The sequence below is a fragment of the Lucilia sericata genome, unplaced genomic scaffold (assembly GCF_015586225.1).
Source record: "Lucilia sericata isolate MDLA Ls3-8-SP2 unplaced genomic scaffold, ASM1558622v1 Contig000216F_arrow, whole genome shotgun sequence".
NCBI classification, from domain to species: Eukaryota; Metazoa; Arthropoda; class Insecta; order Diptera; family Calliphoridae; genus Lucilia; species Lucilia sericata.
The window spans coordinates 440457-456707 of NW_023994244.1; the positions used below are offsets into that span (position 1 = coordinate 440457).

At 26.8% G+C, this 16251-nt stretch overlaps 1 protein-coding gene across 1 annotated transcript in view; it reads right to left on the reverse strand.

The window, feature by feature from the left end:
• Positions 1 to 3170: 3170 nt before the first annotated feature.
• The window catches only part of LOC119602235 (tumor necrosis factor receptor superfamily member wengen), a 45893-nt gene continuing 32812 nt past the window's right edge, over positions 3171 to 16251 (reverse strand). Inside the window, exons 4-5 of the mRNA XM_037953642.1 lie at positions 10457 to 10624; positions 3171 to 6838 (exon numbers count right to left, since the gene is read on the reverse strand). Of these exons, the coding sequence (XP_037809570.1) occupies positions 6726 to 6838; positions 10457 to 10624 (281 nt within the window). The 3' untranslated portion in view covers positions 3171 to 6725. The remainder of the gene's footprint in view (positions 6839 to 10456; positions 10625 to 16251) is intronic.

Sequence of the window (16251 nt, forward strand, 5' to 3'; positions counted from 1 at the left end):
AACCAACAACAGCAATATATGCGTCTATATTTGTGGTGCGATCGATGATGATCCAGTATGTACGATTTGTTGTTGTTAGTTGCAGTTGTATGCAGCAGTACAACGATCATACAAAACATTGTAGGCTGAATGGCTGCAGGGCTGAGTTGAACATTAGATTTTCTGTTGTTGTTGCTGTTGTTGTATAAACTACGCATATGTTTTTGTAATAACAACAAAAACACCATCTATGTAATAATAGTGCTATTGTTGTTGTAGCAATAGTCTCTGTTCAAGTATGAACACGTGCCTGGAATACCAAAGTGACTTGTGTAAATTGTAAAAATTGACTTTTAACAAAAACCATGCAACAACAACAACAAAACCAGCATAGTATGTATGATAATATTGGTTGTTGGTAAAATGTTGCTGTTTGGTTCTCTTGTCTATTTTAAACAAAAAAATTTATAAATTATTGTGGAAATTTTAAAAATTTCATTATACAGGGTGTTTGCTTTTAGAGTTAAAATAAATATGTCTGTAGTTTTATTTTCTTATTGTCAATATTGCACACATGTGGTTGGAAAACTGTATTTAGCACGAAGATTTCTTAAACGAATTCGAATTTACAAATAACGTAATGGGAAACATATTACGTGTTTCAACTTCCCTCAAAATAATAAAAATAATAGATAGATAGATAGATAGATAGATAGATAGATAGATAGATAGATAGATAGATAGATAGATAGATAGATAGATAGATAGATAGATAGATAATAGATAGATAGATAGATCGATAGATCGATAGATAGATAGATAGATAGATAGATACTAAGTAGTAGATAGATAGATAGATAGATAGATAGATAGATAGATAGATAGATAGATAGATAGATAGATAGGATAGATTAGATAGATAGATAGATAGATAGATGATAGATAGATAGATAGATAGATAGATACGATAGATAGATAGATAGATAGATATGATGATAGATAGCTAGATAGATAGAGATAGATAGATAGATAGATTGATAGATAGATAGATAGATAAGATAGATAGGATTAGATAGATAGATAGATAGCTAGATAGATAGATAGATAGATAGTAGATAAGATAGATAGATAGATAGATAGATAGATAGGATAGATAGATAGATAGATTAGATAGATAGATAGATAGATAGATAGATAGTAATAGATAGATCGATAGATAGATAGATAGATACGATAGATAGATAGATAGATAGATAGATAGATAGATAGATAGATAGATAGATAGATAGATAGATAGATAGATAGATAGATAGATAGATAGATAGATAGATAGATAGATAGATAGATAGATAGATAGATAGATAGATAGATGATAGATAGATAGTAGATAGATAGATAGATAGATAGATAGATAGTAGATAGATAGATAGATAGATAGATAGATAGATAGATAGATAGATAGATAGATAGATAGATAGATAGATAGATAGCTAGATAGAGTAAAGTCGTATTATCTACCAATTTTTCCCATTTATCTACATATATCTTAAGGGTCTTGTGACTATTTACTTGTTTACCAAGTATTTAAATCTGTTAATTAACATCATTAAGATTAGGACTATAGACTAGATTAGAGAATAGGACATAGGTCCATAAATTGTCCTACAATCCATAGAATGTATCCTTCAGAAAATGACTTAACGCTCGTTACGGACTTAATAATGCCATAATAAAAGAAGTTTTGTAAGAGCGAAATTATGTCTACCAAATTTTATGAGGACTCCCTCCGAAATTGACTTTTTACGACATATGATTTGATGGAGGGTATATGTATAAGATTCGTCATGGCCGAATGTAACACTCTTACTCCAACGTACGTTTCAAAACTCCACTTTCTACACTTTTAAGAAATCTTTTCAATGAGGATCTGTTTGTAGAGGTTAAATAAGGGAATAACAAAAAAACAATTAGCGGCACTTTCCATATGCATTTTGAGGATTTCCGAAAAACTATTTTTGTTAATATTTTTGGATATTAGCTTTAATTCCTTACTGTTAAGCAGGAATTGACTTATAATGAAAATAGGTTGGATATAGTGTAGTTCCCTGTTATTGCATCTGCAGTTGTATTTATGATGGCTGAAGCCAAATCGACTTGCAAGTCTGCCTTTCATCAAATGTCCATTTAGTACTTCCAGTAAACCTCTATAAATCCCGTTCATTATGGGTTATATATTGTATAGTGCTTTTTTATCGTAAGAGGGTCACATTAAGTAGACCGCTAAATAATAACACAATTTTTTTAGTTTTTTTGTTTTATTTTTCAAATTTTTAATAGATTTTTTATTATTTTTAAAAATAATAATCAATGAATCAATCAATATTGTTACAGTTTACGAGTACAAGTAGAGAGAGAGAGTTGTTGTTTGTAGTAGTAGCTTTTAACTATTACTACTAAAAATTATTATTTATTAAATTTAGTTCATTTACAAAAAAATTATAAAATTACAAAACAAATGAAAATGTATACATTTATTTGTTAAGAGGGGTTTTAAAATTTATAATTTTTCTTTATTAAGCTTAATTATTAATGATGACAAAGTTGTTGATATGCAGCAGATATTCTTTAATTATTACTTTAACTGTAAAGTCGTGGGGGGCGGGGTTTGCTAAACATATTATAGATGGCAGCACAACACCTTCATTTTTTTTTTTTTTTTCTTTGAAACGTTATTAAACGCTTGTTTTTCAATTTTTTTATTTTAATTTTATAGTATTATAATTAATTATTATTATAGCAAATATTTACATTAAGTAAAATTATTTGTTGTTTTTTTTAATATTTAAGATTAATATTTATTTTTTAAGTTAATAATAATTTGTTAAAATAATTAAGGTAATATTTTAGAAATTATAGAAAAGGAGACAAAGAGGGAGAGTTTTTTTTAAGAAAAATAATACATTAAAGAGATTTTGTTGTGGAAATTGGAAATCAAAACGATTTCAAAACGGAAACACTTTTTTTTTAATCGTTAAAGTTTTTGAAATTTTTTTTAATTTTTTATTTACACTTAGAAAAATTTGTGAAACAGTTTTTTGTTGAAATTTTTTAAATGTTTTTTTTTAGAATTTTATGTTTTTTATTTATTTATTAAAGATCATAAACAAAAAGTTGAAAGAAAAGAAAAAATAGTACAACAAGACAACAAATTTATTTATTTTAATACAATAAATTAAGAAAGTTTTTTCAAGGGTCAGTTTTACAGTGCTTAAGGTTAAGTTTACAAGTATATCATTTAAGTTATTAAGAAAAGTTTAACACTAATGTTTGTTTTATAATGTTTTGGAATTGATATTTACAAATTAATTCATATGATTTTAAACTTAGTTTAAACTGAGCTTGTAAAACTATAGAATTAAGTAAAAATAAGTTTTAGTCAAAGTTAATCAAATAGAATTTAAGTTATTTTCTAATAAGCATATCATGATCTAGACATTTAAAAATTCCTTTTACTGTACTTTAACTGAGTTTAAGAAACTAATTTAACTACCTATTAAACTTTTATCATATTGATTAAATTTAAAACGCATTCCTCTCGTTAATATAGTAAATAAATTAAAGTTTAATTAAGATTTATTTTCTTATTACACTTCTTTAAACTTTTCGATTTCATTTAAAATAGTTTAAGCTTTGTCTCTTAGTTAAACCTAGTTTAAGTTAATTGAAGTTTTCAGTTAAATTACTTTTACATTTATAACCTGCTTACTTACACTAATCCCAAAAATCAATTTTTTATATGCCACAGACACATATATTTAGTAATTTAAGCCTTTATAATTATAACCAAGTTTAAGTTTTTTTTCCTTGTTTCAGAGATTACAAGTTTAATTTAAATATAAACATTAAATTGTTTAAACTACATTATGAAAATACCACTACTGTTTTCTGTTAGTTAATCATAATCCTTTTAGTCCATTTCTCTTTAAACTTAGTTTAAATTAACATCCAGCAATCTAATTTCTTAATCTTTGAAAAAAACTTAGTTTAAATTTAATAATTTCTAAAATTTTTGCCTTTAATAATTCTTAAGCAATATTTATTTCAAAATTTAGTTTAATTTTAATTTCTCCATTTAATCAGTTATTTAAGGTTAATCTTTCTATAGTAGTTCTAAGCTTAAACCTAGAACTGAGAAAATTCAAACCTTATAAAAATATTTCAAAGTTTTTTTTTTAAGAAAATATGTTAATAAAATTCTTTACGTTTAATTTTACTTTTTTTCGTTTAAACTAAGATTAAGTTAATATTGTTTTAAACAAGAATTGAGTTAATTATATTTAACCTTGGACAATGTCTTGTATTGCTTAATAAACTTTATCTTTTAAACTAGGTTTAATTTTTAAAGAAAACCTAAATAATTTTTATTTCAGTTAAACTACGGTTAAGTTAACTTTTGCAAAGCTCAGTATTGTTTAAAATATTTAAATCGTTTTAAACCTAGTTTAATCTTATTTTAGTAAACAAAAGAAACACCATCTGTTAGAGCAAATGTAACTATAATTTAACTGCTAAACCTGGTTTAAATATAAAGTTTATAATTATACACACAGTCAAGTAGATTAAAACATATTTAAACTTATATTTTAGAACTAAATTCTCGAAAAACTTGGATTCTATTTTAACAAAACCTGAAGCGATTTATTTAGTTGAGTTTCATTCTAACTTTTTAAACGTTTTTAATCTACTGCTCGTAGTATAGTTAAAGTTTTTATTCTGAATTATAGTTACAGTCCATCGGTTAAAGTCAAGATCTTATCTAACAAACTTTAACTTTTTATCATTAAACTACGTTTAAACTTGCCTAGTTTTAACTTTCCACGCACTTGATCTAGGATTACATTTCAGTTTTTAAACTTTCAATAAAACAATTGTTTCTTCATTTAAATAATTTTACCTAACTCAGTTTAACTTAAACTTAGTTTTACCTGTTTCTTCCTGCTAAATTATTTAGATTAAATTTTAACCGAATTTGCTCGTCAACTTAAACTATGTTTAACCTGGTATTGTTTTAACCTTCAGCTCACTTGATATAGTTTAACTTTCTACGTACTTGATTTCAGTTTAACTTAAACTTAGTTTTACCTGTTCCATCCTACTAAACTATTTAGATTAAATGTTAAGCAAATTTGATCATAACCTAAAACTATGGTTAACCTTGTATTGTTTTTAACGTTCGGCTCACTTGATCTAGGATTTACATGTCAGTTTTTAAACATTCAAAGAAATTTATTGTATTTCTCAGTTTAACTTAAACTAAGTTTTACTCAACATTATTATTCAATGTAACGGTTAAACATAAACTACGTTTACTTGATCTAAGATATTTACATGCCAGTGTTTTAAAATTTCAACACAAATCTATAATTTTTTGCTTTTTTTTCTCATATTACACTAAAGTCAGTTAACATAAACTTAGTTTTACTTTTCTTTTCCTCTAAATTAAAACTTAGGAGCAATAGTTTTTTTCGTATACATTCAAAAGTGTAAATAGTGATTTGGCTTAATTAAACCTCATTTAATATATAACTTCTTTGCTTTAATTGTTAAAACTGTTTAAACTTTGAATTAAACTGGGCTTAGTTAAACCTGTAATTGAATGTTAGATTATCCCCCATTTTCTCAATATCTGGTTATTTTTTAACTTAACTATATATTAACAGTTTTTATACAAAAGTTATTTAAACTAATATAAGATCTACCGATTAAATAATAACCAAAGATTGAAACAATGGGCCCAAAACTAATAAATCGTTTTTACTTTCAAGACACGTATTATTAAGTTTAAATTATGTTTAAGTTATTCAGATTAAACTAGGTTTAACCTTTGCTTAATTGAATATGCACAATTTTCAAAACGCTCTTAATCTTAGTATAAGTTTTAACTTAATTCTGTTATTGCAAGCTTTACATTTTAACATAATTTTAGTTTAAGTTAAACTTAGTTAAAACTCAATATTAAAAACTGTTTTAACATTTAATCGATATTATGTTCAGTTTAGTTTAAATTCAAAAACCTTAATTGAATTAACATTTTTCCAAAAAAAAACTTATTTTTATAGTCAAATGCAATTTAATTTAAACTCAGTTTAACTTAAACCTAGTTTGGCTAATAATTTAGTATTTTACTAAAACAACGTTAGGTTCAAACTCAGGTTAGTTAAATTTACTATCAGTTTAAACTTAAAAAGTAATCAAATTTCAAATACAAATCCAGCAACTTAATTTAAACTCAGTTTAACTTAAACTTAGTTTAGCTTAAAATTTGTTTTTATACATAAACTACTATAAGCTCAAAATGGTTTAAACTAAGTTTAAAAGACCAAATTTAAAAACACTTTTGTTTTACTTTATACAATAAAATAATTTTTTTCAAATAAAATTTAACCTTACTTAAGCAAAACTGACCCTCATTTTTAGTTAAGATATTCATTCATTTCTTTTACTTTGCATCTTCTTCTTATACATACTCGTTTTAAACAATGTATATTATTGTTAATTTTGTAAAATTTTATTTTAATTTTTTAATTATAAGAATTATATTTTTTTTGTTGTAAATTTTTTAATGTGTTAATTTAAGTATGTTCCAGTTCGTCGTTTCGCTTAAAAGTTTGAAATTTTTTTTTTTGGTTGTGGTTTTTTAGCCAGCCTCTGGCATTTCGGCAGTCAGTCAGCCACCATCTTTTGTTTTAACATTTTGAACTATTTTCCTCAATATAAACATTACCAGATTTTAAAGTTGATGTATTAGTGAATAAACGACGATCATGTTGTAGACTTTGTTGATGTTTATCCGATTTTTCTAAAAGAAAAAAGCAAAAAAACACATACACTCATAAATAAATAATATAAAAATGAGAAATAAATTTTAAGTAAAAAGAAAATAAACATTATATTTTTATGAAAAAAAAAAATTACAAAAACACTCATAAACGTAAAACGTGCACCATAAATTGCACCTTAATAAACATTTATAGACAGTCTACTGATACTTTGGGTTTATTGTTGTTGTTTTCTTAAAAACATAAATTTTATCTACAACCTTTTTTTCCGCAGAGATCCTTTTTTTAAAATTCTATAAATGATTTCTTTTTCTGTTGTTTGTCTCACTGACAACAAAATGATTGGCGACGTGTGGCCATAATCATAAAGAAATTAAATTATTTAACAATAACAAAAACAACTACACCTACAGACCCATAACATTTCATTTTCTTACAAAAAAATCCCAACAAATTATTATGTTTTTTTTTCATTATTTAAAAATAAATTTATGATGAGATTTATTTGTTATTCAATTTCATTGTCATGAGCCAATGACGTACTTCCATTTATGTTTGATTTAAGATATGAATGAGTCTTTTTTTCTTTAGCTTGTTTTAAATAAATATTGTATATTTTTTATGTTTTTATTTCAATATTTAGTTAAATTAACAGGGCAATTTGTTTAAATAGTTATGATAATGTGTTTGTGTTTTTATTCTTTCTTTTTAGGCATTTAAATGCTAATGGAATCAGGTAAGTGTTTTAAAAAGAAATTTAAAAGATTAGTTCTTGAAAGAAATTTATTTAAAATATTCCTTCCCCCTTAAAAATGTAAACAAAAAATTTCCTCTTGAGACACTTAAGCAAAATGTACTTCGAAGTGTGAAGTTTCAATTTAAACTTAATGTGTTCTAGTAGGCACTATGCTTTTATCTCTTGCTTTAGCGGTAAACTTTATATTTTAATTGTCTTGATTTAGTTAGAAGAGCCAAGAGAGATACAGTTGAAATAAATCTAACTTTTATTGAAGAAGTCTCTGGACTATTCTATTGACTGTTTTAAAAAGACTTTTCAATGGACTAGTCTATGGCCTATTCTATTGACTTTTCTAAATGACTAGTCTATTGACTGACTAGTCTATTGATTAGAGTATTGACTAGTTATTGACTAGTCTACTGACTAGACTACTGGCTAGTCTACTGGCTAGTCTACTGACTAGTCTATTGACTAGTCTACTGACTGCTCTACTGACTAGTCTACTGACTAGTCAGTAGACTAGTCAATAGACTAGTCAGTAGACTAGTCAATAGACTAGTCAGTAGAATAGTCAATAGACTAGTCAGTAGAGCAGTCAGTAGACTAGTTAGTAGACTAGTCAGTAGAGCAGTCAGTAGACTAGTTAGTAGACTAGTCAGTAGACTAGTCAATAGACTAGTCAGTAGAATAGTCAATAGACTAGTTAATAGACTAGTCAATAGAGCAGTCTACTGACTATTCTACTGACTAGTCTATTGACTAGTCTACTGACTAGTCTACTAACTAGTCTACTGACTGCTCTACTGACTAGTCTATTGACTATTCTACTGACTTGTCTATTGACTAGTCTACTGACTAGTCTATTGACTAGTCTACTGACTAGTCTATTGACTATTATACTGTCTAGTCTGATTAGTGTATTGACTAATCTATTGACTATTCTATTTACTAGTCTAATGATTAATCTATGAAAAAGTCTATGAACTAATCTACGAACTAGTCTGTTTATTATGATCTAGTTTATTTACTAGTTTAATTACTATTTTTTTGATTAGTCTATGGGCTAATCTATGGAGTCTGTTGACTATCCTATAGACTACTCTATTGACTTGTCTGCGACCAGTCTATATACTAGTCTATGGATTAGTTTATGGATCAGTCTATTGACTAGTTTATGGACTAATCTATTGATTAGTCTGTTCACTAGTATATTAACTACTTGGTGTATTGTCTAGTCTCTGGTGTAGTATGTTGACTAATCTATAGACTATTCTATTGACATGTCTAAGGACCAGTCTATTTACTAGTCTGTGGACTATTCTATTGACTAGTCTGTTGATAGGTCTTGACTAATAATATATGGACTAGTATTATTTATACACTTGTCCATGGACTAGTCTATTTACTGGACTATTGACAAGTGTATGGACTAGTATGTACACAATATGCTTGTATATTGACAAGACTATAGACTAGTCAAGGAGCTAATCTGCTGACTTGTTTATGAACTGGTATATTTGCTAGTATATTAACAAGTCTATGGATTAGTGTATGGAATATTATATAAGCTAGTCTAATGACTAGTCTATGGACTAGACTATAAAATTTTCAACGGTCTTGTCTATGGACTAGTATGTTGGCTGGCCTTTGGAATAGTTTTCTCGAATATATGTATATCGACTAGTCCATTGACTATTCTATTGACATCAAGTAATCATGAAATAGTCTTTGAACTAATCTATTGATTAAGTTATCGATTAGCCTTTGGACTAGTATATGAACTGGTCTTTTAACTAATTCATAGAAAGATCTCTGAACTAGTCTATATAAAATCTATTTAAAATTTTGACAATTTCTTTCCATTTTAATTGATATTCCAAAAAAAAATTCTTATTTGAAAATCTTTATAAAAATTCCCCTCTAAAATAGCATGTTATAAAGCTTGTTTAAAAACTCATCATACTCATGTTGGATCAAATACTAGCCACTCGAAAATATTCTATTTATTGTGACAGCAAGAAAACGAAATTTTCAAGTATGTCAGACTCATCAGTCCATCAGACCAAACAAACAAAAAAAACGAGCTACATGCTGAGTTTGGTGACAATTTAACAATTTACCACAACAAGATGCACTAACACAATCTCTTGATCACAAGCAAAAATAAAGATTTGTAAATTCTTAAGAAAACCTTGAAAAAAGATTAAATTTAAAAAAATATATATTAAGAAACAACGAAAGTATCCCGCCAGGAACATATTCACACAGATGGATGGACAGACAGATGGAAGGACGGACATTGTTACACCCCAACGAAACTCATTAGACACTTTTTATTTATATATATGTATATCTTTTGTTCGTTCCCTAAACCCACTTGAGTTTTATTTTAATCTTGTATTTGTATGTTAATCTTTTTGTAAATATACAACAGAGTTTGAAGTGTCTTTTTTATTTTAGATTCTCTTTTCTAAATCTTTTTTTCTTGAAGTGCTAAACAATGGATTTTCTATAAAAATACACACCCATGAATTTTAAACAGATTTTTTCTGTCTATTTTTGGGAAGTATTTATTTTTCTGGGATTTTTTCAATCATACTTGTTGCATGTGTAAAATGTTATTGCAGCAAGTTGTTTAGGAGGAAGAAAAAAAATACCTGCAAAAGATTTATTATAATTTCAATTCAATTGCACCTTTCCTCTACATTTATAAAGTGTTCTTAAATTATTATAAGAAATTCAGCCATATTATGATCATTGCACTCAATATCTAGTTGTTGCAACTATATTATTATTCAAATGATCTACCTTAACATATTATTAATTTACGTAAACATCTAAATATTTGACTCCACCATTCTCCTCTTTAAACTAAATAAAAAAAACAATCTCTTCTCACCTGGCAACATAACATGTTGTGGTTGATGAAATGTTGTTGCTGTTGTCAATGCTGCTGTTGACGTTGGTATCCTTAAAGCATCCGCATTACCAATAAAGAATGTACCACCCTCTAAACTTTGTACCTCGGCCAATTTGGCCATGAGTTTTGTTGAAAGTTCTTCGACATCTGTAAGAGAAAGAAATCCAATAAATTTTCAATAAATCAATATTATTTATAGTTAACTGCAAAATAAAAAAAAAAAGAAAACATTACTACAGCTATAAATATTTTTCATAGAGTTTAACATTAAACACATGTTATTTTTGCAAATGCCCAATTGTCTGTCAGTCAGTTAGTCAAACAGCCAGGGGCAGTTTGGCCATTTTCTCTTTTTTTTGTGGTTTTAATTGGTTGTATGTTTTATAATAATTTTCGCACTTCATTAGTTTTGATTATGTGCCAGGTTGAAACATTCTTCTATAAACTTTTGAAATGTTTAAAAAGAAATTATTAGAAAAAAAATAGGCGGTGGAATGAAACCATTTGATCCAAGGGGGTTTTAACAGCCGATTTCAATTATTTTATCGATCGTCTATGAACTAGTATTTATTAGTAAACTATTAAGAAATAACCACTTTGCATTCAAGTTTTCAAATCCCTTTGAATGTTTTAATACTTCTAATAGTATACTTTACCTATTGTGGTTATGATACCCCAGGGGTCATAACATGTAACGGTTTGTTATATTTTAACTACAAATAAATGAAACGATCTTAATCGAACCTTTTCAAGCTTTAAATGTTAACTTCTCTTGATAAAAGTTTAATTGGAACCCAGGGGACCTTGACCGCACTACTAGATAGAACTCTTTCTAGTCAACAAATCAGTCAATAGAACACAGACTAAACCATAGACTGCCCATGGTCTAGTCCATAGACTAGTCTAGTCAATTGGCTAGTCCATACAATAGTCCCCAGTCTATTTAATACTCATTAGTCGTTAGAATAGCCTTCAGTCTAGTGAATAGTTTAGTCCAGACAAAAGAATAGACCACAGTCTAATAGGGAAGTCAACAGAGAAGTCCATAGACTTGTCAAGAGTCTAGTCCATAGATTTGACAAGAGTCTAGTCAAAAGTTTAGTAAACAAACTTATCATAAACTAGACTTCAGTCTAGTTAATAAATCAATAAACAGATTAGTTCATAGAATAGTACTCAGTCTAGACATTAGTCTAGTCCTTTGACTAGTTAATACATTACTCAATAGACTAGTTCATTCTGTAGCCAACATAATAGTCCATGGACTTTTATATAGTCCAGTAAAACCTTTACTTAATAGATTAATTCATAGAATAGTCCTCAGTCTAGTCATTAGTCCAGTCCATTGACTAGTTAATATATTATTAAATAGACTAGTTCATGTAATAGTCCACAGTTTAGTACATAGTCTAATAAAAATTTAGTTACCAGATCAGGTCACAGAGAAGTCCTCAATATAATCCATTGTCTAAATAGTTAACAGATTAGTCAATTTAGTCGACAGATCAGTTCATAGACTAGTCCTTAATCTAGCCCATTGACTGGTTAATAGATTAGTCTATAGAATATAGTTCATAGAATAGTATACAGTCTAGTCCTTGGACTTGTAAATAGTCTAGTAAAAAGTAACGCAAAAATAAACCAGTTTATACTATAGTCGATAGATAATTCTATAGACTAGTCCATGGAAAAGTCCTTAAGTTAATCAAGAGATTAGTCAATAGATTAGTTCATAGACTAGTCCATAAAATGGTACTCAGTCTAATTAAAAGATTAATCAATTGACTAGTTAATAGATCTGTTTAAAGACTACACTGAAAGAAAAACGCTTCGTAACCCCAATGAAACTTTTACGTTAACCTTGTCTTTTACGTTAATGCAATGAAAAGTTTCGTTAATGATACGAAATTTTACGTTTTATTTAGGAAAATTACGTAAATATAACGATTCAGGCCGAATTAGTATTTTTGTCATTTCGTCGTGTCATTGATGCTACAAAACTTTTTACGTTTATATTACGTAAAACTTTAACCTAAGATTTAATGTACAAATTGAATATCAAATGTGTCCCAAATAATTTGTTCATACAATAGTCTACAGTCTAGACCATAAACTAGTTAACAGATTAGGTCATAGACTAGTCATTAGTTTAGTCAAAATACTAGACCATAATCAATATATTAGTCAGTAGACTAGTCCATAGGCAAGTTCACTGACTAGTCAGCAGATCAGTTCATCCTCTGGTAAATAGTCCATGGAGTAGTCCATAGTCTTTTCAAAAGTCTATTCCTTAGACTAGCTTTTGGACCAGGCCCTAAACTGGTCAGTAGACTAGTCAATAATCAAATTCCTGGTTAATGGAGTATAAAAATTTTCCATAAAGAAAAAAAAAATTTCTAAAAATTTCAAGAATAGAAAACAAAAAAAGTACTTCCTTTCTTAATACGTTTAGGCCAAATATAAATGTTTTCTTGTTTATGTTTTATACAAATTTTCTTCTATTTGCTGCCCTGATTTCCTCTAAGAAATTTCCTCAAATAACAACAACAACAACTATAAAGTGATTTTAATGTATACATTAAAAAGATTTGTTTTTTCGTATAAAAACCAAAAACGAATTTCAAAGATACAAAATAGAATCTGCTGAAAACAAAGCAACAACACAAATTGCTTTAGAATTTATTTTTCAGCTGAAGTTAATAAGAATAATTATTGTTTATAGCAAATGTTTAAACACTTTATTATTAATATAGAAAATTTTCTTATGTTTTGTATAGTTTTTGTTATTTTTGTTTTCAGTAATTTAGAAAAGGAAGTTTATTTAAAGAAATAAACTCTTACGTTTAAATATAAGAGTTCATTTGTTTAACTATTTATCTTTTGAATGAAATATAAATGTATATGGCCAATAAAAAAACATATAATGAACTGTGTAAACACATTTAAATTCTATGAATTTTCTATAAAAGAAAAATTTAGCAAAAAATTGCAAAATCATTTTTCATTTGTTTTAACCATAAAAGAACATTTTTTTATAAATTTTTATGAATGGATAAGCTATAATTTATAACAGAAAAAATACACTTGCATGATATCCAAAAGTAAGTTTTAAATAAAAATATAAATCTATATTTGTCATTGAATTAATGATTTTTCATTATTAAACAAAAATGGCTGAAAATAAAATACAACGTAAAAAAACTCTTAAAAAGGGGGTTTATTTATTTCTTTAAATAGCTAAGTAGAATCAATGAATTGTATAGAGAACGTCATCATTGATCACACTTGCCTACTATACAGTCAATCCGTCAGCTATACATTCATTCACACATTCCTTTCAAAATTTATGACAAATGTCTACAAACGACACCACATTTGTGACATTAATTTTGAATATTTTTGTTTTTAGTTTTTTTTATTCCAAATATTTTAAATAGTTTTTTTTTGTTGTTGTTGTATTTTACCCTTATTAGAGATATGTTTTTTAGGATACCGGAAGTTGTTATTTGTTTTAATAGTGTTGTACTTTTTGTTATTAGTTTTTGGCTACATTTTGTTTTAGTTTTGTTTTTATTCATGTTTTTGGTTTTAATTTTTGTTGTATATCTCATCAGCCTTAAAAGATATTATGCATTGAATACGTGACTTTACCTGTTATAGTTTTGTATTGAAATATTTTCTAAGCCATTCCTTTTTGTCGTTTTTTTATTTTTGGTTATTTAAAAATGATAATTATCAAACTGTATTTCCGGTTTTAGATTGAATTAAAACAGAATTTTGTTTTAACAATATCTTCTTTTACAATATCTGTTATAGATTTTAAAGAAAGATTCTGTAATCCACCTTGAAATAGTATTTAAATTTTTTATCTAAAATTTATCATTAATTATAGCCTTCAGCTTCGTGAGAATTTCCAAAATACCATCGTATAAGGATCATATTCCAGATCCTTATAGATAGCGTAGTGTTTTAAGTGTTATCAATCTATCTATCTATCTATCTATCTATCTATCTATCTATCTATCTATCTATCTATCTATCTATCTATCTATCTATCTATCTATCTATCTATCTATCTATCTATCTATCTATCTATCTATCTATCTATCTATCTATCTATCTATCTATCTATCTATCTATCTATCTATCTATCTATCTATCTATCTATCTATCTATCTATCTATCTATCTATCTATCTATCTATCTATCTATCTATCTATCTATCTATCTATCTATCTATCTATCTATCTATCTATCTATCTATCTATCTATCTATCTATCTATCTATCTATCTATCTATCTATCTATCTATCTATCTATCTATCTATCTATCTATCTATCTATCTATCTATCTATCTATCTATCTATCTATCTATCTATCTATCTATCTATCTATCTATCTATCTATCTATCCTATCTATCTATCTATCTATCTATCTATCTATCTATCTATCTATCTATCTATCTATCTATCTATCTATCTATCTGTCTATCTATCTATCTATCTATCTATCTATCTATCTATCTATCTATCTATCTATCTATCTATCTATCTATCTGTCTATCTATCTATCTATCTATCTATCTATCTATCTATCTATCTATCTATCTATCTATCTATCTATCTATCTATCTATCTATCTATCTATCTATCTATCTATCTATCTATCTATCTATCTATCTATCTACATACTTGTTTCATTATATGTAATTTTATCATACACCAAGGAAAACCTTCAAATTTTCTCAAGAAAATGCCATAAATTTAAACAGAATTAACCAAATCTGCCTGCAAAGAATGTTTATGTTAAAAACATATAAATTTAGAAACCAATAAAATATTGAATTTAAGATACAAATCTACACTAAAGATTACTAGCAATACATCAATCATTAATAAAACTCACACCCGCTCGATCATCAAGCAATCGAACATACATATTCTGAAGAAATTCTAATCAAATATACAACATCGATCTCATAGCCGAAAAAAGCACAGAAACAGGCACAAGTTACAAGCTAAAGAAACATGTGTCTTCAAAATGTCATAAATTTTGTATTTGGCAAAAACTGTTGAAAAAATAAGTCGCACAAAAAAAAGAAATCAGAAAACTTAAAACAACAACAAAAAACAATAAATATTGTCCAGGGATTTATTCAGTTGTCGTTGTTGTCGACACCCATAAAATTTGAATACCAAAAAAAAAAAGACTGAAAGAAAAAACATAAAATTGACAAGAAAAACAAACTGCAACAACAATGTCTGTCAGTCAGCCCAAAAATATTTGTGTGATCTTTATAATGTTTTTCTTTTTAACTAGATTTAGTTTGTAAAAACATTTAAGACTTTTAGTAATAATGACAATGAAGAGGTGTTGGGGTGTAGGGTGTAAAAATTAATAATTCTTTAACAAACATCAAGACAAAATTGGCTTAAATATTACCACCCACAACATTTTATCATAAAATGCATTTACATAGAGTAGATTTTATTTGTTTAGCTGTTTAACTCTAGAATTTCTAACATAATTTATGACCGAACAAGAAAAACTTTGTAGTTCAGAAGAATAGTTAAATGAGTTTAAAATTTTCAAGAAAATTCTCTTTTTTTATTTAAAACTATTTTAAGTTGCAGAATTTTATTCTCATTTTCCTTTATAGACCCTGTATTAGAATACATATTAATTTTTTTGTTCAATTGTCTATGTTTGTATTATGAGTTAATGCTAACATTGTTGTTGTTTTTCTTAATGTCATGTCAGACCCAAGTCCGT